Raw genomic sequence first — 27,050 nt, 5'->3', positions numbered from 1 at the left:
TTTGGACTGCAGCAGGATGTTCACCCTCGTTGTTTTGGTGATTTATTGTCAATTGGGTCTACTGTTCATTCTCATGATACAAGGGGTAGTGCGGACTTCTGTGTACCTAGAGGTATATCTTCCCGTTCATGTTTTTCTGTTCTCTATAGAGGTACGCGGAAATGGAATAGTTTGAATAGTAATATTAAGACTATTAGTGACCCCAATATTTTTATAAAAATCATTAAGGAACTGCTTTTTGCTGAATATGAGTTTTGACTGATTAATTGATTTATTTATTATGGGGGTTTTGTTGATATAATGTTCCCAGTGGATGTATAATATATGAAATTATTTTTTATTTATTGTTTAGTGTGATGGTATTAGTGGTGTCGGTGGCCAAGTGTTCTTTGTTTTAAGGATTTTGTTTTCTCTACCTCCCCCACGGACAAGCTTTGCTTTTTGGGGAAGGCAGCAATAATTTTTTTGTTGATATGTTTTTTTTCAATAAATTCTTCTTCTTCTTACACAGTACAGAGAATATACAATATAGTTTATAGAATACATAGTATACAGAATATACACTATAGTTTATAGAATACACAGTATAGAGGATCTACAGTGTAATTTATAGAATACACAGTATAGTTTATAGAATACACAGTATAGAGAATCTACAGTATTGTTTATAGAATACACAGTATAGAGAATATACAGTATAGTTTATAGAATACACAGTACAGAGAATATACAGTATAGTTTATAGAATACATAGTATAGAGAATATACAGTATAGTTTATAAAATACACAGTATAGAAAATATACAGTATAGTTTATAGAATACATAGTGTAGAGAATATACAGTATAGTTTATAGAATACAGAGTAAAGAGAATATACAGTATAGTCTATAGAATACACAGTATAGAGAATATACAGTATAGTTTATAGAATACACATTATAAAGAATATACAGTATATTTTATAGAATACACAGTAGAGAGAATATACAGTATATTTTATAGAATACACAGTATAGAGAATAAACAGTATAGTTTATAGAATACATAGTATAGAGAATATACAGTATAGTTTATAGAATACACAGTATAGAGAATATACAGTATAATTTATAGAATACACAGTAGAGAGAATATACAGTATATTTTATAGAATACACAGTATAGAGAATAAACAGTATAGTTTATAGAATACACAGTATAGATAATATACAGTATAGTTTATAGAATACACAGTATAGAGAATATACAGTATAGTTTATAGAATACACAGTATAGAGAATATACAGTATAGTTTATAGAATACACAGTATAGAGAATATACAGTATAGTTTATAGAATACATAGTGTAGAGAATATACAGTATATAGAATACAGAGTAAAGAGAATATACAGTATAGTTTATAGAATACACAGTATAGAGAATATACAGTATAGTTTACAAAATATACGGTATAGAAATTTATATAGTATAGTTTATAGAATACACAGTGTAGAGAATATACAGTATAGTTCATAGAATACAGAGTACAGAGAACATACAGTATAGTTTATAGAATACACAGTATAGAGAATATACAGTATAATTTATAGAATACACAGTAGAGAGAATATACAGTATATTTTATAGAATACACAGTATAGAGAATAAACAGTATAGTTTATAGAATACACAGTATAGATAATATACAGTATAGTTTATAGAATACACAGTATAGAGAATATACAGTATAGTTTATAGAATACACAGTATAGAGAATATACTTTATAGTTTATAGAATACACAGTATAGAGAATATACAGTATAGTTTATAGAATACACAGTCTAGAGAATATACAGTATAGTTTATAGAATACACAGTATAGAGAATATACAGTATTGTTTATAGAATACACAGTATAGAGAATATACAGTATAGTTTATAGAATACACAGTATAGAGAATATACAGTATACTTTATAGAATACACAGTATAGAGAATATACAGTATAGTTTATAAAATACACAGTATAGAAAATATACAGTATAGTTTATAGAATACACAGTGTAGAGAATATACAGTATAGTTTATAGAATACAGAGTAAAGAGAATATACAGTATAGTCTATAGAATACACAGTATAGAGAATATACAGTATAGTTCATAGAATACACATCATAGAGAATATACAGTATATTTTATAGAATACACAGTAGAGAGAATATACAGTATATTTTATAGAATACACAGTATAGAGAATAAACAGTATAGTTTATAGAATACATAGTATAGAGAATATACAGTATTGTTTATAGAATACACAGTATAGAGAATATACAGTATAGTTTATAGAATACACAGTATAGAGAATATACAGTATACTTTATAGAATACATAGTATAGAGAATATACAGTATAGTTTATAAAATACACAGTATAGAAAATATACAGTATAGTTTATAGAATACATAGTGTAGAGAATATACAGTATAGTTTATAGAATACAGAGTACAGAGAATATACAGTATAGTTTATAGAATACACAGTATAGAGAATATACAGTATAGTTCATAGAATACACATCATAGAGAATATACAGTATATTTTATAGAATACACAGTAGAGAGAATATACAGTATATTTTATAGAATACACAGTATAGAGAATAAACAGTATAGTTTATAGAATACATAGTATAGAGAATATACAGTATAGTTTATAGAATACACAGTATAGAGAATATACAGTATAATTTATAGAATACACAGTAGAGAGAATATACAGTATATTTTATAGAATACACAGTATAGAGAATAAACAGTATAGTTTATAGAATACACAGTATAGATAATATACAGTATAGTTTATAGAATACACAGTATAGAGAATATACAGTATAGTTTATAGAATACACAGTATAGAGAATATACAGTATAGTTTATAGAATACACAGTGTAGAGAATATACAGTATATAGAATACAGAGTAAAGAGAATATACAGTATAGTTTATAGAATACACAGTATAGAGAATATACAGTATAGTTTACAAAATATACGGTATAGAAATTTATATAGTATAGTTTATAGAATACACAGTGTAGAGAATATACAGTATAGTTCATAGAATACAGAGTACAGAGAACATACAGTATAGTTTATAGAATACACAGTATAGAGAATATACAGTATAATTTATAGAATACACAGTAGAGAGAATATACAGTATATTTTATAGAATACACAGTATAGAGAATAAACAGTATAGTTTATAGAATACACAGTATAGATAATATACAGTATAGTTTATAGAATACACAGTATAGAGAATATACAGTATAGTTTATAGAATACACAGTATAGAGAATATACTTTATAGTTTATAGAATACACAGTATAGAGAATATACAGTATAGTTTATAGAATACACAGTCTAGAGAATATACAGTATTATTGGTGTTTAAGTACGGGGGTCACCATTTATTGATGCAAAAATGGCGCAAAAAGGTTGCTATGCCACTTCCTCGATGGGGACAACCACTTGTCAGTCAAAACTTAAGTGGTAGTCCCACTGTTATTCCGACGGTTCTGCAAATATCGGGTTTGGTACTACCCAATTTACAGTATACCCTGTCCCAGGGTATGATAACGCGATCTTGTGGTCAAATGGCCACTTTATAAAGCCAAATTTACCTGCCTTGGGTTACGGCTAGAAAATCTCTTAACTCTCTCCTTGGAGGTAGCAAACCTCCCTGTCAATATAATAATGACGGTACCTCGTAGCTTTATTCCTACCCTGCCTGGGTTACGGAAACTAGTACACATTTTGAATAAAATACCTTACTTGTATTCTTCCAAAAGGGTCACAATAATCCCACATAAATCTATATCCCCGAACGGTGTCTAAGCGCACACTACAACAAAATAATATTTTTCACACAACTGTTCATATGGGTGGACATTTGCTTGGCCCAGCCAATCAGCTACATCCCCATTCAAACCCAACTCTACCTTTTAGATTTATCTTTCAATGACTCCCAAACCAGGAAGTACCAAAAATAGAACTTGGTTCAAAGCTAACTTATTGCGACACCTCTAACTTAACAACGAGAATTTAACCTGTCTTTTGAAATTATACTATAAGCAAATGTAATTAAGAAAACGAAAACAGGTCATTTATCTGAAAGGAAAAGAAACAGGGGTGGAACCCCAACACCTCCACCCGTAAGATAAATGACCGCCCACGCGCTGCCTTGGTCCACCCTTACAAGCATAAACACTTAACTTCAACTTTACAAAATCCATTTGCCTTCTCTCTTCCACCAGTGTCTGTGCTACTACTTCCACCGCTTGGCTCTGGATCGGTCATCATCGACACGTCTCTACTCTAGGACCACCATGGTCTAAATCGTATAGCCTCCGCATTAGGTTTTGAAAGTTGAAGTCCCCAAGATTCGTAGACAATGATTGTGCGTAGCACAATCAAAACAAAAAAAATTTCTAGCTCTCACGAATTTACATTTGAGAGGAGCAGAGAATCGGTTTCTGGATTATGTGATTATGCCAGCCATCATGAAAAATTGGCTGCACTAGTCTCTTAATTTCCATCTTTGGAAACAACCCCACATCTCAATAAAAAAAATAAATTGCCCATTGGCATAATTTCAAATAATCTAAGGCCGAAAATGCAAAGGCTTATGAAAACGATAAGGGTACTGGGAATGGAGTAAAATTTTGAGAGAACCATGAATCACCTTTTTTCTGGGTTCCCTCCCCTGGGATAATTAAATTCAGAAAATGCGTTGCTGCTAATTCAAGATGAAACTTAGATACATCTCTCACTGTATACAATTTGCCGGAAATAATTGTTGGTTCCCATGAAGAATAATAACTATGATTAGGGTTGCTGGACAAAGGTTTGGGTGAAGTATGAAGTGACTGGGAGAGTGTATCCCCCAAGGACTCCAGATCAGAAAGGCGAAATCTCGGTAAAGGGATCACAACTTGTCCGCCAGTTGTGCATTGAGGAAAAGGGCTATTTTTCGTGACTTCCCGCAGGGGATCTTCCGCAAGGGACTCCTCCCTTCTCATAAAGGAACAAACCCTCTTTTGAGTTGATCAGACCAATATCAGATTCCTTTCCAAATTTTTCCAATCCGACTCGACATTCCATATCTCCCAACTTTCCCCCAACCCGTTGTAGGTCATTCATCTCTTTTTTGTAACCATCTTGTTTTATTCCCCATGGGTCTTTGACCTCTTTTCCCCCCTATTATTTATGTTATCAAGGCACAGCCCATCCTTTATTTTATTTTTCTCTGTGTTATTTATGTTATCAAGGCACAGCCCATCCAACATTTTTTAATTTTTCATCACTTCAGGCTGAATCTCCAATTTCCCCCCCTATTATTTATGTTATCAAGGCACAGCCCATCCAACATTTTTTAATTTTTCATCACTTCAGGCTGAATCTCCAATTTTCGTCTCTTTTTTACATTTATTTGTTCTTTTTCAATTTTCTCAATTTTTTCCATGGCGCAAAATAATAAATCATTGTTAAATCTGATTTGGACTCCAGTGGCCACCATCTTTGACTGCATTTCTTCATTGCAGCTCCGTTTAATATCTTTTTCTCTCTTTTAGTCTTCTTTATTCTTACCACAGAAACAAATATTTCGTCATCAAATGGGAACTGAACTCTGACATTTGGTATTTCATATTGTACTAAAACTTCACGCACTCTACGAGGAAAAGCGCGAACAATAAATTTCGTCTCCTTATTCTCTGGTACAATCATCGCTTCATTTTGGCCTGTACTTGTTAGCGTCTCACATCCATTAAAAGTGTTCTCAAGTTTTCTATTTTCTGGAAATTTTCCCGAAAAATCATTCTCGCACGTCTTATTTTGAATATTTTGTGGCTTTTTACTTCCGAATCCCATTTTTGTGGATTATCAACATTTTGGACCCGAGTAACAAGTTTTTCTTTTTTTCCGACAGGGTGGCAGAGCCTCCCAATTTGTTTTATGGGCCGGTCTACCTTCCCCCATAGTCAGCGAAGTTGTATATTTTTCCGGGCTTCTAACCCATACGGTTCTCTTATACGCTTGAAAATTTTTCCCTGCAATTATTTGCATTATGTATTTTCTTTCCTTTCTGTCTGCCTTCTCCTTTTTTTTCTCCGGCTATCCTATGAGTCTCTTCCTTTCGTTCTCTTTCTTGTCTCTCTTTCTCTCTTTCTTTCTCCTTGAAATTTAATAGCTGTTGTGTCATATCTATTTGAGTGCTTTTTTGCGAGCTCCAGCTGGAATTCGATTCAACACTGCTCCTTCTACTCGGACTACTTTGATTCCGTCTGTCATTATTTTTTCTTAATTCATTTTCTGAATCTGTTCGTTCTATATCCGTATTGTCTCTTTCTTTATAGGCTACTCTAGCCTTTCCGTCCTCTTTTCTATTCTTTCTAATTTCATCTTTCTCAGCCTGCATTTTTTCCTTGTATTCTCGGTGCTCTCTCTCAAAGGCCTCCATATTTGCCTTTCTTTCTATTTTCCTACTTTTTCTAAGGGCTTCACTTGCCCTTCTCGGTCTTGAGTTAATCTCATCTCTGTCCGACCTAATTTCAAAATTTTATTAACTTAAATTACCGCTTCAGTTTAAATGAAAATTCTTTTATTTGTAACTTCCGGTCTCTCGCGAAAAATTGCTTTGACACGCAGCAATTTTAGCCTTATATTTTTACACACTAATTAGTTGCGTGATATATTGATTCGTAAAATTTTCAATTATGATTTCACAAGGCACAGCCCATAATAGATCTTCATAATTCTATTAATTAATTCAGTATTATTTTTTTTCTTTATATGTAACCACAATAGGCTACTCTTGTAGGCTAAATTACTTATCTCTTCGAAAACACGGAATTCTTTTACTATCAATGCTGTTAATAGTTCCTTTTGTTGCTGCCACCACTTATTGGGTTGATTTATACCGCTGGCACCACTTATTGGGTGTATATGCGGGTGTAGCCACTTATTGGAGGGGTGGGCCCCGGCCCTAAATTATAATGTTATTCCCGCGTCTACCACACCTGTTCTGCAAATATCGGGATTGGTATTACCCGATTTACAGTATACCCTGTCCCAGGGTATGATAACGCAATCGAGTGGTCAAATGGTCATTTTCTAAAGCCAAATGTACCCGCCTTGGGTTACGGCTAGAAAATCTCTTAACTCTCTCCTTGGAGGTAACAAACCTACCTGTCAATGTAATAATGACGGTACCTCGTAGCTCTATTCCTACCCGGCCTGGGTTACGGAAACTAGTACACAGTTTGTAGAAAATAACTTACTTGTATTCTTCCAAAAGGGTCACAATAATCCCACATAAATCTATATCCCCAAACGGGGTCTAAGCACAAACTAAAAAAGAATAATATTTTTCACACAACTGCTCATGGGGGTGGACTTCCGCTTGGCCCACCCAATCTGCTACATCCTCATTCAAACCCAACTATACCTTTTAGATTTATCTTTCAATGACTCCCAAACCAGGAAGTACCAAAAATAGAACTTGGTTCAAAGCTTACTAAAGATAAGAAAGGAACTATTGTGAAGAAGGTTTGTTATGGTTTGGAAAAAGAAAGCTGAAGGGAGTTTTACTTTTGTTTTCCTGTTATATTTGATGTATAGTGTATATGGCCCTGTATAAAGGCTTTTAAATAAACGATTATTATTATTATTATTATTATTATTATTATGTGTGTGACATTGTGTGTAATTATTTGAGTTAGTTTTATAGTATTATGTGTGCTTTTGTGCTGCAATTGTTATGTTATTTTATTTTTATTTGCTATGGGCTATGTTTAGTTATTGTTATATATGTTATTATCATGTGTTTTGACTATATATGCAACTGTGTTTGTTTTTGCCATGGCCCAAAGAAGCTTTTGTTTTGCAATAAATATCTATCTATCTATCTATATATATCTTATTGCGACACCTCTAACTTAACAACGAGAATTTAACCTGTCTTTTGAAATTATACTATAAGCAAATGTAATTAAGAAAACGAAAACAGGTCATTTATCCGAAAAGAAAAGAAACAGGGGTGGAACCCCAACAAGTATAGCTGATAGAATACACAGTACAGAGAATATACAATATAGTTTATAGAATACACAGTATAGAGAATATACTGTATAATTTATAGAATGCACAGTATAGAGATTATATAGTATAGTTTATAGAATACACAGTACAGAGAATATATAGTATAGTTAATAGAATACACAGTATAGAGAATATACAGTATAGTTTATAGAATACACAGCGTAGAGAATATACAGTATAGTTTATAGAATACACAGTATAGAGAATATACAGTATAGTTTATAGAATACATAGTATAGAGAATATACAGTATAGTTTGTAGAATACACAGTATAGAGAATATACAGTATAGTTTATAGAATACACAGTATAGAGAATATACAGTATAGTTTATAGAATACACAGTATAGAGAATATACAGTATAGTTTATAGAATACACAGTATAGAGAATATACAGTATAGTTTATAGAATACATAGTATAGAGAATATACAGTATAGTTTATAAAATACACAGTATAGAGAATATGGACAAAGGATATAGTCTCCGTTAAAAAAAAGTGAAACATTTAAAACCACATAAGATTCATACTTCGCCTTCGCGCACGCGCGATGTATACATCATGAGAAGCGTATGGAAAACCTGTTTTTTCGTCCAACTGCTAGCAGCTGAACTAAGGTTGTGACGTATTTGCTCTGAGGAAGCACGCTTGATACGAAATCTGTATCATATTTGGAAAAAAGAAGACGCTACAGTATACAGTGATAATATGCTTCTTCTTCTTCTTCTATTTAACAGCAGGCGGGCTTTTCAGTGATACTATTTAGCCCTTTTCCTTTTGCTTCACTCTGTGGGCTACAGAGCTACTGACTTGATTGCCTCATATTTATTAGATAATTTCAGATATCTTTCAGTAGATCTTTCGACTGTAGGAGTTCAATTATGAGATGATAGATGTCGATTTCTATGCTCTGTCTGCAGGTATAGTTGGCTAAGCTCTTGGCTGATAGTTAGAATTTGTGGTGTTTGAAGCATTTTAACAGTTTACAAAGCAAGGTATGTTGTGCAGACGTCAGCATATTACATTCAAATAGGCAATGGTCAATTGTTTCATTATTCATATCACAATCCCTGCAAAGAGGGGACAGGGGAATTGAAACACTTGAATTAGAAAACTTATACAAGAATGCAAGAAAATTTAGTCCATTTGTTCCAGAACAAATTCTATGATAAATTTTAGAAAGATACTTATTGGGAAAGGGGGAAAGGATAGGATTAATCTTATTAAAATTAATATCTGATAGCCTTCAACGGTAAATATCTCTAATCGGGATTGGTCTCCCACTTGGCTGGTCATTATTTATAGCATTTTTTGCTATTTCATCAACCTGATGATTACCACTTATGCCAGAGTGGCTAGGAATATACTGAAAATAATTTCTTATGTCACTTGAAGCAAGATTATCTATAATACTGAGACAATGATAAGTGCCAATGTCCAACTTATACTGAGGAGCTGAGGCCAGCAACTCAAGGCTTGATGAAGAGTCGGAATATACAATAATATTATTTGAATTTGCAATCAAAGTTTGGTTTTCCTTAAGGTGTTCTAATGCCATGATTATGACAATTAACTCAGCAGACATTATAAATAAATTATTATATAATCTCTCGCCAATTGCAATTTTCAGGTGCGGAAGGAAATCACCACTTGCTACCTTCTCATTCATTTTTGACCCATCAACAAATATTTGGAAGTGATTTTTATAGGTAATTGTATTAAGTTCAGCAAGTTTTTTCTGGACAAAAGCAATGGGGGTTAAATCTTTATTCCACTTCGAGAAATCAGTATTTATTATGGGAATTGGCCAATTCCATGGAGGGGATTGGTGGAAAGTGGGTGCAATAGACTTTGCTGGTACGAGGAACTTCTTCTGAATATTGGCATACTCATCTGCTATGCCTCTATACATGGCTGGTTTTCTTAACCAATTATGTAGGGTATGTGAGCTATTTCATTCAATTTTTGTAAGATGTTTCGTCAAAAGAAAGCTACTTCTCTCCCTTATTGTTGTTAATCCGCTCTCCATAAGCTGAAACTTGGTGCTTGTGGGTTTCCTAAGACCAAATATGAGACGTATTATATCGTTTTGTGTTGTTTCAAATTTTTGCATCTGGGTCTTTACGCATGCACCATAGAAAATGAGCCCATAGTCAATATAGGGTCTTATATGTGATTTATAAAACTATAGAAAGGTTTTTTTATTAAAGCCTCAGGATGTGGAAAGTAGTCTTTTTAATATATGTATTTGTTTATAGCATTTTTTTATTGTGTTTGAAATTTTGTGGTAGAAATGTGGTTTTCGATCAGGCAGTAAGTCTATGCCATGAACATGATTGTATTCTAGAATATTTGTTTTATATAGAGTTAGTTTTGCATTAATATGGTTTCGGTTTCGGTGAAATTGGATTATTTTTGACTTCGTAGGTGCAATGGGTAAATCTGAATGTTGAGAGAATTTTTAAAATCGGAAAAGTGAGTTTTGCAGATTTGACTGTGCTATCTCAAAGGTGTTGCCAGATGACCATAGCACCAGATCGTCAGCATATTGTATATGTAGGTTCATGTCCCAGAGATATAGGGCAAAGAGGAGGCAACAGAGGACTGCTCCCTAAGGTAGGCCTTTGGTTATTGTCTTTTGGGGTGAAGAGGCTGAACCAACACAAACAATGAAACTTCGCACTTCTATGAAGGTATTTATAAAAGATACTATCTTGGGGGTAGTCCAAGGTTTGCAAGTTTGTTTACAAGGATTTGGTGGTTCACATTGTCATATGCCCCTTCAAAATCTAGGAAAGCTGCAACTAGGACATTATTTTTTTAGAATGATTCATTTATTGCATTTGTTAGCAAAATCAAAGCATCTGTTGAAGAGTGGTGTTTCCTGAATCCAGTTTGAGCCTGAGGGATCATATTATTTTTTTCAACAAACCAGAGGAGTCTGTAATATATCATTTTCTCCATTATTTTCTCCATCACAGGGGTAATCATTATGGGCCTGTAGAACTCAGGGTTATCTTTGGGTTTATTTTTCTTTAAGATTGGTAGGAGGGACGAACATTTCCATATACTTGGGAACATAGAAGATGCCCAAGCGTAATTGTAACAATTTAGCAGTTCTTGTGTGTATGAGGTGGTGAGATTCTTTATCAATGTAGGGTGTATATTGTCATAGCTGCCACTAGTTTTGGTCCTAATATGATGTATTGCATTATTCATTTCCTGGATTGAAAATGGGTTACTTATATACTCGGATCCTGGGCGTGGTTGGGCTCATAGGAATTGGGGACATTTTGCTTCGATTATTTGATATTAGCTTATTAACAAAAAGAGTTGCAAATAACTTAGCTTTTGCATTATCATTGTCATAATGGGTATTATTATGTAAAAGTTCATACAGGAGTGGGTTGGGGGAAGTCTTTTTCCCACAGATGTGGCTTATGACTTTATGTATAATTGGCTCATGTGTTTCTCTGGAGAGATTATTTGCAAAATTATTCCAGTATTTATATTTAGCATCTATTATAGTCCTTTTTAGATTCAATTCTGCTTGTAATTTTTTTAAATATGTAGTAGGTGATGGTTTTTTTATGAATTCTGTCCTAGCTGCCTTTTTTATTCTCCATTTATTTTGGCACTCATTTGTCCACCATACTTTAGGAATGTGTTTAGGGAAGGTTTTCTTGGGTGTTGTCCTGGGGATAGCATGATTAGCTGTATTTATTAGTAAAGATGTCAAGACTTCAGCATGTGTGTCAACTGTTGTGTTTGAAATGCATGAATTATGGTCGAAACTTGTAATTTCATCATTTAGCTTATTTTGGAACATAGGCCAATTTGCTCTAGTGTTGATATATTTGGAGGTATGTGATAGAGTTTCAGCAGGTTCATTTAGGGAGCAAACTATAGTAAAGTGGTCAGTACATAGACTATCAATTTTATTTATATAAATTTTAGTCAAAATATTTAATGACACAATTTGTAGGTCAATTGTGGAGAATCTGCCACTTTTGGGGTTGAAATATGTATTCAGGTTTGGAGGGGTAGAGACAGCTAAATCATTATTATTTGAAGTCATATGCTCAATCAATTTCCCAGCTTTATTTGCTGGTTTATTCCCCCACAAAAGGCTGTGGGCATTGAAATCTCCACTAATAATGATATTTTTTAACATATTAGAATTATTTATATAATTAAAGAAATCCATGCATCTGTAGTTTGGCCATTAGGGTTAAAAGCTTATTATGTAGGTTTTTGTATTATTCAGCCAAACACTGATACCAATTGCATCAACATCATTTGCAAAATCTGGAAAATTCATGCAACAGAATTTTATATTATTATTAACTAATAAAGCTACTCCACCTCCTTTTCTATCTGCTGATCTATCCTTTCTCAGGATAGTATATCTCAGAGACTTATTTTGTTGATTTTGGGTTAAATGAGTTTCCTGGAGGCAAGCAATATTAATGGAATTGTTATTCATAAAAGATATTAGTTCATTTAGCTTATTTTCTGTGAGTGATCTTACGTTCCACTGGAGTATTGATATGTGTTGGGTCGTTGATTTATTTTTCATATGACTGTGTGTCAATGTTCAGCTTTGTTAAAAGTAAAGCAAGATCTCTTTTTGCTTGAATGAGCATATCATCAGGGATGTAGATTTTTGCCAATTCTGCAATGATTTTTGTTTTCTGTAGTTGATGCTTGTTCAAGGCCTGAACTGCATTACAGTTTAGAATGAATAAGCATATGTTTGGTGATTGAATAATTGGCTGTGCATCCTGTTTGTCAGTTAAGGGATTAATTCCTGGTAGTGTTTCTGGTTTGTTTCTTCTTGGGAGAGGGGGCCAGGCTGACCTCATCTCACAGGGCAAGGAGGTTTGTTGACTTGGTGATTCCTTCTGATAGGGGTGTGAGCTAGGGGCCTTAGAGGATGGTGTTTTATACGGGGTACTTGATGCATTGGGGGCGTTTGACTTGGGGGTTTTGGTTGGTTTCATTACTGGCTTTATTTGGTATTGTGGGGCAGCATTTTCTTCCATTGCTGCAAAGGGGTATGGGATGGCCTTCTCTGTTGCTATTTGGAGTGTTAGTGCTCTTTTCTTATATGCAGGGCATAGTGATTTATTGGTAGATTCATGTGGGCCTTTGCAATTGATACATGTAGGCTGAGTGTTGTTGCAAGTTGTCAACTCTTTAGGATGGAATGCTTTACAATTACTACACTCTAGAAGAATTTCATTGCATTTGTTTGTTGTGTGTCCAGGTTTACCAAGTTGGGTAACATCTTCAACTGGGATTGTGTTGCCAGCCCTATCTGAGAGCCCTTCTTTTAACTCCTGAATGGGTATTTCTGGGGGAACATTATAAACTACTATTTTTTATGGGGATTCTTTTGGGTTCCATTTAGATGCATTGATTGGGGTATTCAGAAGGGATATTAGATTAATTATTGTGTCTGCTGATTTTTGATCTTGGACAGCTATTAGCAGAGATCCATCACGGTGAATATTAATAGAGAACATTGATTTTATCAGTTTAAAATTGCAACTCTTATTGCAGTAATCTTTTTTATTTCAAACGGGGTAATAGGAAAAACTTTAAGGTAAATTTCTAAGTTTCGCGAGGGAGGATCTTGGACAGGGAGAGGGGAACTGCTTTTGATTCGGGAGATTTTTTTCCTTTTTTTAGAGCTTCTAGAAAGGACCTCTGGAAACCCATTATCATCATTTATAGTGACATTAGCCCCTACACTGATCATTGTCCTATTCTCAGTATTGGAGCTATCATGTCAAGTTTGTGATAGTGAGCTTGACCAGCCTATATGAATATCAGTTTCACTGGTATTTGGGGTGGGATCTGGGGGGACTTTATTTTTTTGGAGGACTTCTAATCACTGCCTATTGTAAAAAGTTTTAAACTAAAACAAAACTATAACAAGAAAGGGTAATACAATGATAACAAACCGTCTGCACTCTATGGTGAAAGTTTCAGTATCAAAGAAAATACCACAGTGTGGCACTGAGGAGCGTTTGAGCACAATTTTTTCAGTACAACAGCTGATTAATTGAGATAATAATTCACAAGAAATTTAGTTTAAATTTCTTTAAATGTTGCTGCAACCAGAGTTTGCATTTTTAATTTTCTTCTTCTTCGACTTATTCCCATTATTCTTAGCAAAATCACTTCTTCTTTCTATCGTAATCTTTTCCGCTTTTTTTCCAGAATTTAAATAATGTTTGATTTTGTGTTGTTATATTTTTCTTCCATTTTTTCTTCAGCTATGTTATTAAGCCCAATTAACATCAATGCTTCGTTACGTTTGTTGAAGTATTTCATTTTTATTTTGTAATTTTATTTACGGTATGTATTTTGTAAACTCCTCAATTTTGAGAGAAAAAATAATAAAAAAGGACATGGAACCCTGCATGGGTTCCGTCTTGGCTTCCAACTGCACATTTTCACGTTCATAATATATTATATGTACATTCATAGTACGTTTCACATACAATGCAGATAATACATAATCAACACTCATAATACATATTTCAGTTGACTTACAGGAAGTGTAAGTATTTGAGCTGCCTGTTCCTAGCAGTTTAAAGCCTACATGCCAGCTGATGCCAATACGGCTCTTCCAGCTCACCTGATCTCTCTTTTGCACAAGGTAAAAATACAAATAAACAGACATTTTTTTCGTGAAGGAAAAATAAAAAAATAAGTTACATCCTCATCAATCAACCGAGACAGAGCAATAAAATCAGAGCACATCTAAGTTTTTTTTAAGTATCGGCTATCAGTCTGTAAAATCTATTCAAAGGAAACTGGTAAACGTATATGCACAATCAGGTTAATATCTAGAAATAATAGGTTTTTGAATGGGGCATCCAATTTTTAAATCCCAGGAGTAGTTGCCGTGCATTCGTAAAGAAGATTTTGCAAGGTTTCTTCAGCCAAGTTGCAGATTCTACGGTTCGGATCACTTTGTTGTTTCCGTCTGTATTTTCTCGTCTCAGTATCACTGCTAAGCCTTTTATTTTGAAGCAACCAATCATACTCAGGCTCTTTGAAAATTAACACCAGAGCAAAAGGTGGCCTTCTATAAGGATGGCGGTTATAAATTACACCTCTTAGAAAGATTGAATGCCTTCTAGCAAGTTATGGCTTTATAGACTTTTGCTCTCTCTGCAGCAAGACTGTCTCCTTTTAAGAATATGTGGGAAAGTCACTGCTATTTTAATCGTGGGAAAAGAATCCAGTAGCTTCCTTGTCTCCTGAAATCACTTTCCTTTGGATTCCAGGTTATAGATTTTTATAAGTTTAAGAGCAGTTTAACAATCCGAAAAGCTTGCTGTCTTACATAAGTGAGATAGAACTTTGTTGAAAACCTTCAGCGACTCAAATATTGCTGCCTTTTCAGCAATCAAAAGTGTGGTGTCTAGTGGAAGAGGCCTAAGAATGGTCAGAGAGGCATCTGAAATTATTGCTGCTGCAGCGGGTTTATTTACTACTAGGGACCAATCAGTTTAAACAACTAGATGATTTTTTTTTAATCTGAAGCTTTTTCTGTAAGAGTTAAGCTCTGCTTAGCTATGTTGGATACTCCTCTTCTTGTCTTGTATATGCTCAACAATGATCAGTTTGAAAAAGAGGGCTGAAAATACTTTCTAAGACGCAATCCTAGTTGGATTCTGCAGCCAAGCGCTACCAAAACAAAGTGAAAATACGGTATCTCTCTCCATTAGTTTGAATCCTGGTATAATATTTGACAGCGGTTTTGGTTATTGTTTAGCTTATTGACCTAATTCCTGCTAGTTTTCTGGTACGTTCACAAGAAGTGTATTTACAAACCAATGCCCATTCTGAGTACCATGCTCTAGATAATTTCAAACTGTGACAAGGTTTCTCTGTGGGCGTAAGGGCCACGGGGTTGCGCCACGTCTCAAGCCTGATATACTTCTTCCAAAAATCTGATTTTCCATCGAGAAAGAAATTTGGGATAGTATAGAACCTTCTTTCTTATACCAAAACTTTTTACTCACTCTCTCTAGAAAGATCTCTGCTAAGTAAAAAAAATGATGAAAGTAATTCTATTTAGAACAAAAGATTAAAATCGTACTGTGACAAGTCAAGATCGCAAAAAGCACTGTTGATTGCAATCAACTAATGCAAAAACCAACGACTAACCTCCAACACTGAGGTGCAAAGGCTCTGACCAATAAAAATCAAGGCATGTGAATTGCCCATTCAATTGAAGCACAAAACTTACCATTGGCCTTTCCAAGCTAATTTTATTCCTGCATGAGTCACTAAGATCCTGCATTTTTTTTTTCAGAGGCTTTCTCAATTAGTGAATTCTTTAAAGACATCTCGTGATCGGTTAACCGGATGCGAATATTAACAGGGAAAAGATTTTTAATAAATAGCTAAGACTAGGACCAGGATTAAAGCTATGAAATTAAAGAGAAATAAAATTAAGCTTATAAAAAGGGCATTTATTTTATAATCGGAGCCAAGAACCCTAACAAATAGCCATATGCAACTGGGAGTATTGATGCTCGTCTGGATTTAGTTCCCTTGCAAATTTGCGCATGAAGAACAACCTCCATGTACCTTTGGTATTTGGCCACCGGAGAACTAAATGCACCCAGGAATAGTTGGATTGGCAGCCCAACTTCCGAAACTTTTATTATTACGAATGGAACCAGAAATTCAACCTCGGATACATCAACTCAAATTGCTTTTCGACCCCGGAGCACACAAGGAAGATTCCTTCTGAACATTATTGACCAACGTGGCATTAATGTGACCATCTGGAATGTCCTGACAATGAAGGAACCCGGTTCAAAGCTTCTATAAGCCAAAGAAATAAAAAAACATAAAGTGAATATAGCTGGAATCACTGAAACACATCTCCCCGGTAATGGTGAAGAGGGCATTGGCAAAGGGTGCACACTGCTCTGGTATGGTGGCAGTCGGAAAAAAGAAGGCGTTGGCCTAGTGCTGAACAGTGCCACACGCAATGTCCTCCTGTCAATTGCAGTTGTAACACCCAGGCTCCTTTAAGAAAGTTTCGATGGGTTATCATAGGAAGCGCAATAGCGCTGCCTAAGTAAAGAACGATGTTGGCACAATGTATTATTATTGTATTTCTTTTTCTTCCATGCCAGGGCACTTCGTATCGAATGAGTTGTCATAGAAACTTCGAAAAGGGCTCATTCCATTAGAAATTGGAATTTCTAGTGCCCTTTTTAAAAGTCGAAAGTGATTGGAAGGCAGCTATTACCCTTTCCACGCCCACAATTTCCACAAAGACATCCAATGAAAATTTTGAAATAGCCATTTTGTTCAGCTTAGTTGATTTCCAGATAGAAATTATGTATTTGAGGAGGACACTCCCCCACAGCCCTGAGGGCACGGGTTTCAAGTTTTGCGCTGGGGAGATATTAGAACGATGTTGGCACAACGTATTATTTATTATTTTTTTCCTTGAGACCAGGGCATTTTGTATCGAAGAAGTTGTCGTAGAAACTTCGAAAAGGGCTCATTCAATTGGAAATTGGAGAGGCTTGTGCCCTCCAACTTAGTTGAAAGTTCTGGAAATTAGGTCTTTGATGATGACAACTCCCCCAAAGCCCTCAGGGAAAGGGTTGTAAGTTATGCCCTGGGGGCATATAAGGTTTTTTATAGAAAGCGTTGTTGTAGAAACTACAAAAAGGACTAGCCAAAAAGGAGATAGCCATTTTATTCTACGTAGTTGATTTCCAGATAGAAATTATGTTTTGAGGAGGACATTCTCCCCACAGCCTTTAGGGCAAGGGTTGTAAGTTATATCCTGGGGGCATATAAGCTTTTTATAGAAAGCATTGTTGTAGAAACTTCAGAAAGGGCCCTTTCTATTGGAAATTTCCATCAAAATTGCCATCCAATCAAAATTTTGAGATAGCCATTATGTTCAGCGTAGTTGATTTCCAGAAATTATTTAAATAGAAATTATTTTTTGAGGTGGACACTACTCCACAGCCCGCAGGGCAAGGGTTGTAAGTTATGCCCTGGGGGCATATAAGATTTTTATTATAAGGTTTATTATTTATATCCTACCACTGCTATTACAATTACCACTTGTCCACGGCGTTGCACCTATCATAGGCAGCGCAGTAGTGCTGCCTAAGTAAAGAACAACATGGGCACAATGTATTGTTTATTTATTTATTTTTTTGGTTTCTTTGTCTTAAGCCAGGGCACTTCGTATCGAAGGAGTTGTCGTAGAAACTTCGAAAAGGACTCATTCAAAGGGGAATATTAACATAGTTGAAAGTTCTGCAAATTAGATCTTTGAGGATGACCTCCCCCCCCCCAAGCCCTCAGGGCAAGGGTTGGAAGTTATGCCCTGGGGTATATAAGTTTTTTTTTATAGAAAGCGTTGTAGTAGAAACTTCAAAAAGGGCTCATTCGATTGGAAATTAAAAGAGCTAGTGCCCTTTTTAATAGTCGGAAGTGATTGAAGGGCAACTAACCCCCCTCTCACGCCCACCATCTCCCAAAACACATCAAATAAAAATTTTGAGATAGCCATTTTGTCCAACGTAGTTTAAAGGTCCGGAAATTATGTCTTTGAGGATGACAAACCCCTCACATCCCTCAGGTCAAGGGTTGTAAGTTATGCCCTTGGGGCATATAAGTTTTTTTTTATACAAAGCGCTTTAGTATAAACTTCAGAAAGGGGCACATTTAAACGGAAATTGAAAGAGCTAGTGTCATGTTTATTAGTCGGGAGTAACTGAAGGGCAGCTAACCCTCCTCTCATACCCACTATTTTCCCACACAAATCTAATAAAGACTTTGAAACAACCACTTTGTTCAATGTAGTTAAAAGGTCCGGAAATTATGTCTTTGAGAATGACAAACCCCTCACAGCCCTCAGGTTTTCAGGGATGTTAATGTTTTCCTTCAGTGTAAATAAGAAGGATCTACTTGTTTTTAGGCCATTAGAGTTAGGTTTACCAAGTTGGGTAACATCTTCAACTGGGATTGTGTTGCCAGCCCTATCTGAGAGCCCTTCTTTTAACTCCTGAGTAGGTTTTTCTGGGTGAACGTTACAAATTATCATTTTTGTTGGGGATTGTTTTGGGTTCCATTTAAATGCATTAAATGGGGTATTCAGAAGGGACTTTGGGTTGATTGTTGTGTGCTGATTATTGATCCTGGACAATTATTAGCAGAGATCCATCACGGTGAATATTAAGAGAGAACATTGATTTTAGCCATTTGAAAATTGCAACTCTTATTGCAGTAATCTTTTTCTATTTCAAAGGGGGTTTTAGGAGAAATTTTAAGGTAAATTCCTAAGTTTTGGGAGGGAGGATCTTGGGTAGGGGGAGGGGAAATGCTTTTGATTGGGGAGATTTTTTTCCTTTTTTTAGAGCTTCTAGAAAGGACCTCTTGAAACCCATTATCATTATTTATAGTGACATTGGCCCCTACACTGATCATTGTCCTATTCTCAGAATTGGAGCTATCATGTGAACTTTCTGATAGTGAGCTTGACCAGCCAGGATGGGTATCAGTTTCACTGGTATTTGGGATGGGATCTGGGGGGACTTTTTTTGGGGGGGGACTTCTAATCATTGCCTATTGGAAAAACCTTTAAACTAAAACAAAACTAAAACAAGAAAGGATAATACAATGATAGCAAACCGTCTGCACTCTACAATGGGGAAAATTTCAGGATCAAAAGAAACACCACAGTATGGCCCTGAGGATGATTTGAGCAGGATTGTTTCGGTACAACCACTGATTAATTGAGATAATAGTTCACCAGAAATTATTTTAAATTTCTTAAAATGTTGCTGATAGAATATGCTACGTACCGTTTGACTTGAGTTCATTCGTTGTTTCTCTGGATTCTTCTTTTTCAGCCATCATTTTCTGAGCTGACTGCAGAGTTTTTAAAGCTGATGAAAAGTCTCCTTGGCGTCTTTGAATACAACCCAAAATAAAGTGATATTCGGGCATTGAGCGTACCTGCCACATAAATTTAATTTTAATCAGTAATCAATGTTTTTTTATTAATAATTGATTATTACAATTCATTCCTTACTTTCTAGGCCTATTAAGCAATCTGAAGAAAAATCGCCATTTGCAGCTGATTCAGGAATGATAACTGTTATTTCGGCTAATATTATTGGTTTAAGTTACTTGCAAAAATGAATTTCCGGAAATTTCCGGAAACAGCCTGAAACCCAAAACCTTACCCAAGGGATTTGAACCCCCCTAAATTTTAGTCCTACTCGTAATAACATAACAAAATCCATATAAATAAATTTTGACGTGTTTTTAAAGTTATATACCCCCCCCCCTTCCCTTTTCGTAAAAATATCCCCCAGCCGAGAAAAAATTCTGGATACGGCCAAAATAAAATGCTTCAAAATTTTGGATCAAAATAAAGACTGAACCAATGGAATCGCCATAGCTGAAAACCCTATACAGAAGAATTACAGTCCTCAATTTTGAGCAAGAAGGAAAATCACTTTTTCACATGGGAAGCAGTGACATGTCTTCTTTTTTCTTTTTCCGTCACTTCTAGTGGGTTACTGGCACATCATAAAATAAGATGTTCGAGGGGTCATTTAAAAAAAGTCAAAAAGTAAACTTATTCAAGCTGAAGAACTGCATGGATAAGATACATGAGAATAATTTGACCTTAATAGCCGTTGCCGTCCTTAACTAGTTTTAAAAGGCTATTAAAATAATACTAGTTTGCAATTTCTAAGCAATATAACTAATTAATAAATTTACTAATTAATTAACTAATTAATTAACTAGTTAATAAACTAATTAATTAACTAGTTTATAAACTAATTAATTTACGTAGCCGAAATAGGCAACTTCGTAACAAACCTAAAATCAAAAGAACTGGTTGAGCTTTATATTAGAAAACGAGAGGGATCTTTCGAATCCTGCTTAAGAAACTTTTTAGAATTAATATGTAGAAAGAGGTTACATAGGCTAGAGGTTACAGCCTCTAGTTTCTCATCGCTCAACAGTAGTATAGTACTCTCGAGAATGGCACGTCGAGTGCATAGATGATATTATCGAGTGTAGAAGTGTATCAGTTTTTTGGATCTAATTGATTGCGAAAATGGCCAGGGGTATACAAATTCTTAAAATGCGAAATCCTTATCATGTCAGATTAATAAATTAAATTTTTTTATTTAAAATCAAGTAAATAATTTTTTTTAAATACATTTGGTGTGATAGAAATATGTAAAATCTTTGGCGGGTTTACTAGGAAAATATAGAAATTTATGAGAATGTATTAGGAATATATACGGATATATTATTATAGTAAGGACATATGATATCTATTAAAATAAGGTAGTCACAGAAAATAAACAGGTGGCATACAGTGTCCATTTTTTAAATGGACACTAAAGAATACAGAAATAATAAAAAAATGAATAAAAGCGAATGTCAAGTGTTTGAAATGCCCCAAATAATGCATAAATTTACATCCCACCCCCAAAAATAATCAATTCAATGAAACCAAAGGAGTAAATCTCAGAAAAGATGACGAGTAAGAAGTTAAGGGGAAGAAGAAAAATAACCAAACAAATAATCTCCTTGTATGCACTAAGGTGTCTTTGGTTTTGGCGTAAGGAAATAATTTAACTCTTAATATATTGTATAGATAAAATTACCTAAAATCAACAGAATAAAAAGAAAAACTTAAATTTTCTTCTAAACTTTTTAGTTTTTTAAAAAGCTGTTGTTCGGTCTGTGGGTTTTTCCTTTTCCTCTTTATTCTCTTGCAATTTTGAGTCCGCTTTCTATTGAATTTGTTATGCTTTAGGTTATTTTGCGCTGTTCAGCACTTGGTTGTATACAAAGTGAAACTTTCGTTTTATTGTATTTCCTTCCTATCTTACTACCTGCAATAGACCCGGTTTTTTTTCAAGATTTACTTCTTTAGTTTCAACATCCATTAGGAATTTAGACCTTTCATCTATTAAATAAGACTACAAAATAAAACACTTACGGAAAAATTGTAGCTCAAGCAGTTTTCTAGACAGCGCTTTGCTGCCATACCATCTTCAGCAACTAAAAAAGACCTCGCTTCAAGTAAGTATGCTTCCACACACTGATTGTCAATGTTTTCTGTTATGTTTCTTGCAGTGACAATGCTGCAACTTAAATCCCCTAAAATAAAACAGAGTCTTGCCCAGTAAAGCTGAGCTAATTTATGGTATGGAAAGTGCTGAGCCAACATCTTACCACTAGTCCCAGCAGCTACTGTCAGTGGGTCAACAATTTCTCCTTTTTCGTAAGGTTCCTTGGCAGAAAATTCAAAATATAAGAAAATCATCTCTAGCAGTCGATAGGCATCGAGGTCAATGTAGAACTTGATCAAATTTGTTTGAAATTCTAATCCTGACAGATGATTACGCAGAGCTTGCTCGAGTAGGTTATTACCCTCATAAATTTTCCCCATTAACATCGAATAGAAGGCTTTTAAATACAAGAAGAATGATGGAGTGTCCATGTGAATCCTTCCTTCAATATAAGCTAACAGATGTGCTGCCTCTTCAAGACGTCCTTGTAGTAAAGTTAGATGAGCAGAACCTTAAAAAGGGAAATGGTATTAATAAGTAAATACTAATATAAGATTTATTCACATAACTGTATATAACATTATATAGAGTTATTCACAAAGTTAATTTCTGCAGTGATATAAGGATTGTTTTTATTCCTATTATTAATTCATTTTATTCCCCCTTTTTATCACGATCATTTAAGAAAAAACTTTTTCGGCATGCAGACCAATGATCTGCGTAGCACAGGTACCGACCTCCTGATTCTGATTTGATGCCTTCGGCCGGAGTGCAAGGCGTGGTTGGGGCTTATCACCTAACACTTTCCGTCCCCCCCTCGGATTTCTCTAGGTACCCATTTACAGCTGGGTCAACTCTGGCTGAGATTACAGAGTTACACCATTGACCCCCGATACAAACAAAATAGCCAGGACCCCTGACCACAGGATTTCAAGTCCGGTGTGCTAGCCACTTGGCTACGACGCTAACCACTCGGCTAGGATCATAATTAGTTATATATTTATACTTCCTAAGCTTTTAAGGGCTAACTTGAAGACCATCTAAAGAATTAAACTGGCATATTAACTACAAAGCCAGAGCTTTTTTTCTATTGAATTTAGTATCTTTTTTTAAATAAAGTTTTCACCATTGTAATGATTTTTTTAGAGCTGTACATACAACTTAGCAAATCAACGCATTTTTAAAAAGAAATTGTTTGGCAACGTTGTTCCATTGGTGCATTCCCGCCAAAAATTATATCTTTGGCATACTTCGAACATTATGCTTATCTTGTAGGCTACTGGTCAGTTGGTAGCACATGCATCTGATGAATTTTCTAAATTCTCTAGGAGAAAATTCTAACTCCTAGTAAAAGGGAAATTGCTTGTGTAATGATTAAGATTAAGACTGAACATGATTTAAAACAGCTCAAAGAGCTCAATGTGGATTGAGAGACTTTTAATATTTTTTCTAAGAGTATTAGGCGTCTACTATTCTTTTGGGGGGGGGGAGGGCATCTTCTCCTTCCTTCTGTGTACGGACCAGGAATTGCATCCAAAGTTATTTTAGAAGAAATAACTGTGTACTAACTAAACAAATAGGATACTTTCAACGTAATAAAATACGTGGGAATTTTTTACTGTGCCACGTCTTCCACTGTGCCACGAATCCTTCTGTGAGATACGGGTCCAAGTCTTGCAGAAAACTCGTATTCACAATTTCACGGTACTTTAAAGTGTCTTTTTTTTATCTCTTCTAGCGGTAATAATTATCATTTAAACTCAAGAAGCGCACCCCCCCCCCCCTTCCTTCATGTTTAAATAATATAAGCTTTATTCAAAATTACTGAAAAAATAGCTCGGAGCAAAACATACAAAAAGATACGATACATTCATGAAATGAAACAATTTTAGCCATATTTTTGCTAACACTTGACGCTCTATGCACAATACTAGGTGAATAACACCCCCCCCTCCATCCTTTTAAATTTAAGTTTGTTTACTAGCGACATATCTAAACCAATAAAAAACCAAATTAGACACTACTTTAATGTAATGCAAGTACTGCACGCCTAGTAGGCTTAGGTCACGTGTTCACCTTTGAGTCCAAGCAAATCCAGCCCCCCTCCCTCCCCTCATTTCCCATAAAAGTCCAGTCGACATTGACCGTCATGAGTCAATCCTAAAATCATGATCATCACTAAAGTTCTATAACTATTTACCTTAGTTCTGCTCTAAGATGGATGGATGGATGGATGATAGACTATCTATCAAAAAGTGAAAATAGCATTTATTTTTATACATTCCTGAAAATGGCTTGTGCCAGCTGTGCCTCTTGCTCAGACTATCTCGTTTGGCAATTTCAACCATTAGTCCTTGGATTGATGGCAACTTGAATTTAATTAAAAAAAATATGAACTAAACGGTACGAAAAACTGTAAAAGAGAAAAGAAGAGCAACCTGATGCCATTTATTACTATTAACTAACTAAAATCATGCAATACGATAGTCCACAGACCAGACAGACAACAGAAATAGATAAAAGAAAGAAAGGTCCTGCTACCCTCTTACGACCAATAAAAAACGAGACAAAGAGCTTTATAACTACAGAGCTTTATATCTTACGTTTAAAATCCATTTCTTTTATTATTTTTTTAGGATCAAAATCCTAAAGCGACATACATAGTAGATTTGCAGAAAACTTTTAATAGACTATAATATTGGAATGGACTAATCAACTTTCTTTAATAGAAAATATTTCCTGAGCTTCTAATCTCATTTCCCTTTCTTCAAAATACAAGAAATGTCGATGAATTACATTTTTGAGAAATAGTTATATTTCTTGGAAATTCTTATAGTTGCTTTTGATCCAAATCGAGTTTGCAGCATAAAATAAATAACTTACAGAAAACTATTTCTAAGGAGTCTTTAACGCAGTCATTCTTCAAAATCTCCTCAGCTCTGTCATACTCTTTCAGGAAGAGGTAGAGTTCCAATTCCAGCGCTGAAAAATGATAAGCTCTCGAAGAAGGAATTTGCCATGTTTTTAAACGCTCTAAAAGATGACGAGTTACCTCTTTATTTTCATTCTAAAAGGACAAAAACAGTTACTGTCAGAATTCATTCCAATTCTAACAGGTTAATGTAACACAAACGAGTCAGGTTAAGACCTTAATATGGACATCATCTACCTTACTTTGTTCAGAGCTTAATACACGGATCCTCTCTAAGAAGTTTGTACTTCCTTGAACTATTCTTATGACTTGTTTCTGCCCCAATTGAAGATGAGGTGGGCTTTTAGACAACGTAACTGAACAAGAAAATAGCTAACAGTTAGTGAAACATCATGCCATTGTCTACACCAATCATGGTTGCAGTATCTGCTGCAACATAGTAAAGAATGAACCATGGTCCATTGTATGCAAAAACTTAAAAATATGTTTTGAAAGAACTGTCAAGTCAGGAAGCATCCTCATTTGAAGCTGACCCAGAAATGGGTAACTATTACTTAGATTAATCTTAATGGTTAAATATTCATTACAAAAAAATTAGTGGAAAGTTTAAAAATGGACTGAAATCTGGCAAAAAGGGTCTTGGATGGAAGTTAAAATTGCGCCATTGGAATTGCCCTAGCTGATAACCGGAGTTATGATAATTAAAATTCTCCTATCCTGAGCGACAAGGAAAAGTATTTTTCAGCTTAGGAAACAGGAATATTTTTCCTCTTTTTTCTCCTTTTTTTCTGTTGCCACTAGTGAACACTTAAACATTACAAAAAGATGTTTTATGGCTCATATGAAAGTAAATTCCTATTTCTAACGCATTTTTTAATTCGCAAAAGAAAATATTCAGACAGAATACAATTTTGACAAAAACTATATCTTAATATACAAGTGCACACAGCAAACGTATCAGGGTTGTGGCATGCATCGCAACTTACTAGTCCGTTGTGTATAAGTCCAGCCCATAGTAACCAAAAATTTAGAAATATACTTATAAAAAAAACAATTTTCAAGTCAGAAATTATCACCTTTTGATGCTGAATGAGGAATTGTAACTGTTGTTTCGATTAATAGTAAGGAGGAAAGTTCACTGCGAATACATATTAACGGGAACTTTTGAAAATAGACTGTACCCCCCTAGAAGTGTTTCTGGATGGAAACAAAACTGTGCCATTGGGTTCAAAAATAGTGATTTAGCTTAACCTAAATGGTGACACTATTGCAAAACCAAATATACTTTCAAAAGTGTTCTGCCTTGGATTCATCAAGGCCATATTATTCTAGTGTCAGTAGATGCTGTCGAAAATGCAATTAAGAAGCTCAAATCTTTTTCTCTTGATATTGGTGGTATTAGTAAAAATAATACAAATCCAAAGTGTTGGTAGTTGTTTAATTATATTTGCAGTTGTTGTTCTTATATGGTTAGTACCTTAGCTGGTTTTGTATAGCTGTCTATAAGGGACATGCTGTCTATGAATTCATGACAGCTGTCTATGACAGCTGTCTATGACTTCAACTTTTAAAACGTGGAAAACTCCCTCCTGAGTGCTGATCTTTCTCCCAATAATAACTGCGTATCATTTAATAGTAAATTTAATAGTAAAATTCTTTGAATTTTATTTAATAGTAAAAAATAATAATATTTAATAGTAAAATTCTTGAATATATTTTAACTCCTAATTAAAAATATACGAATGTTTTATCCATTCATTTTGGTTTTCAATCTAGTATTGGTTACCGGCGCGCTCATCATGCTCTTTCTTCTGCCCTTAAAAGTAACCTGGTTGAAGGCTCGTCACTTTTTATA

The 27,050-nt window shown here is 34.7% G+C and overlaps 1 protein-coding gene across 1 annotated transcript in view; it reads right to left on the bottom strand.

Moving 5' to 3' along the window:
- The window catches only part of LOC148939853 (tetratricopeptide repeat protein 21A-like), a 274,902-nt gene that overhangs the window by 182,420 nt on the left and 65,432 nt on the right, over window positions 1-27,050 (bottom strand). The window contains exons 6-8 of the mRNA XM_089105983.1: window positions 25,147-25,330; window positions 22,191-22,774; window positions 20,023-20,176 (exon numbers count right to left, since the gene is read on the bottom strand). Coding sequence (XP_088962109.1) covers window positions 20,023-20,176; window positions 22,191-22,774; window positions 25,147-25,330 — 922 coding nt within the window. The remainder of the gene's footprint in view (window positions 1-20,022; window positions 20,177-22,190; window positions 22,775-25,146; window positions 25,331-27,050) is intronic.

The sequence above is a fragment of the Artemia sp. Qi Xiang Cuo genome, chromosome 20, assembly GCF_049724085.1.
Source record: "Artemia sp. Qi Xiang Cuo chromosome 20, ASM4972408v1, whole genome shotgun sequence".
Lineage (NCBI taxonomy): Eukaryota > Metazoa > Arthropoda > Branchiopoda > Anostraca > Artemiidae > Artemia > Artemia sp. Qi Xiang Cuo.
This window is presented reverse-complemented; position numbering and strand designations above follow the sequence as displayed.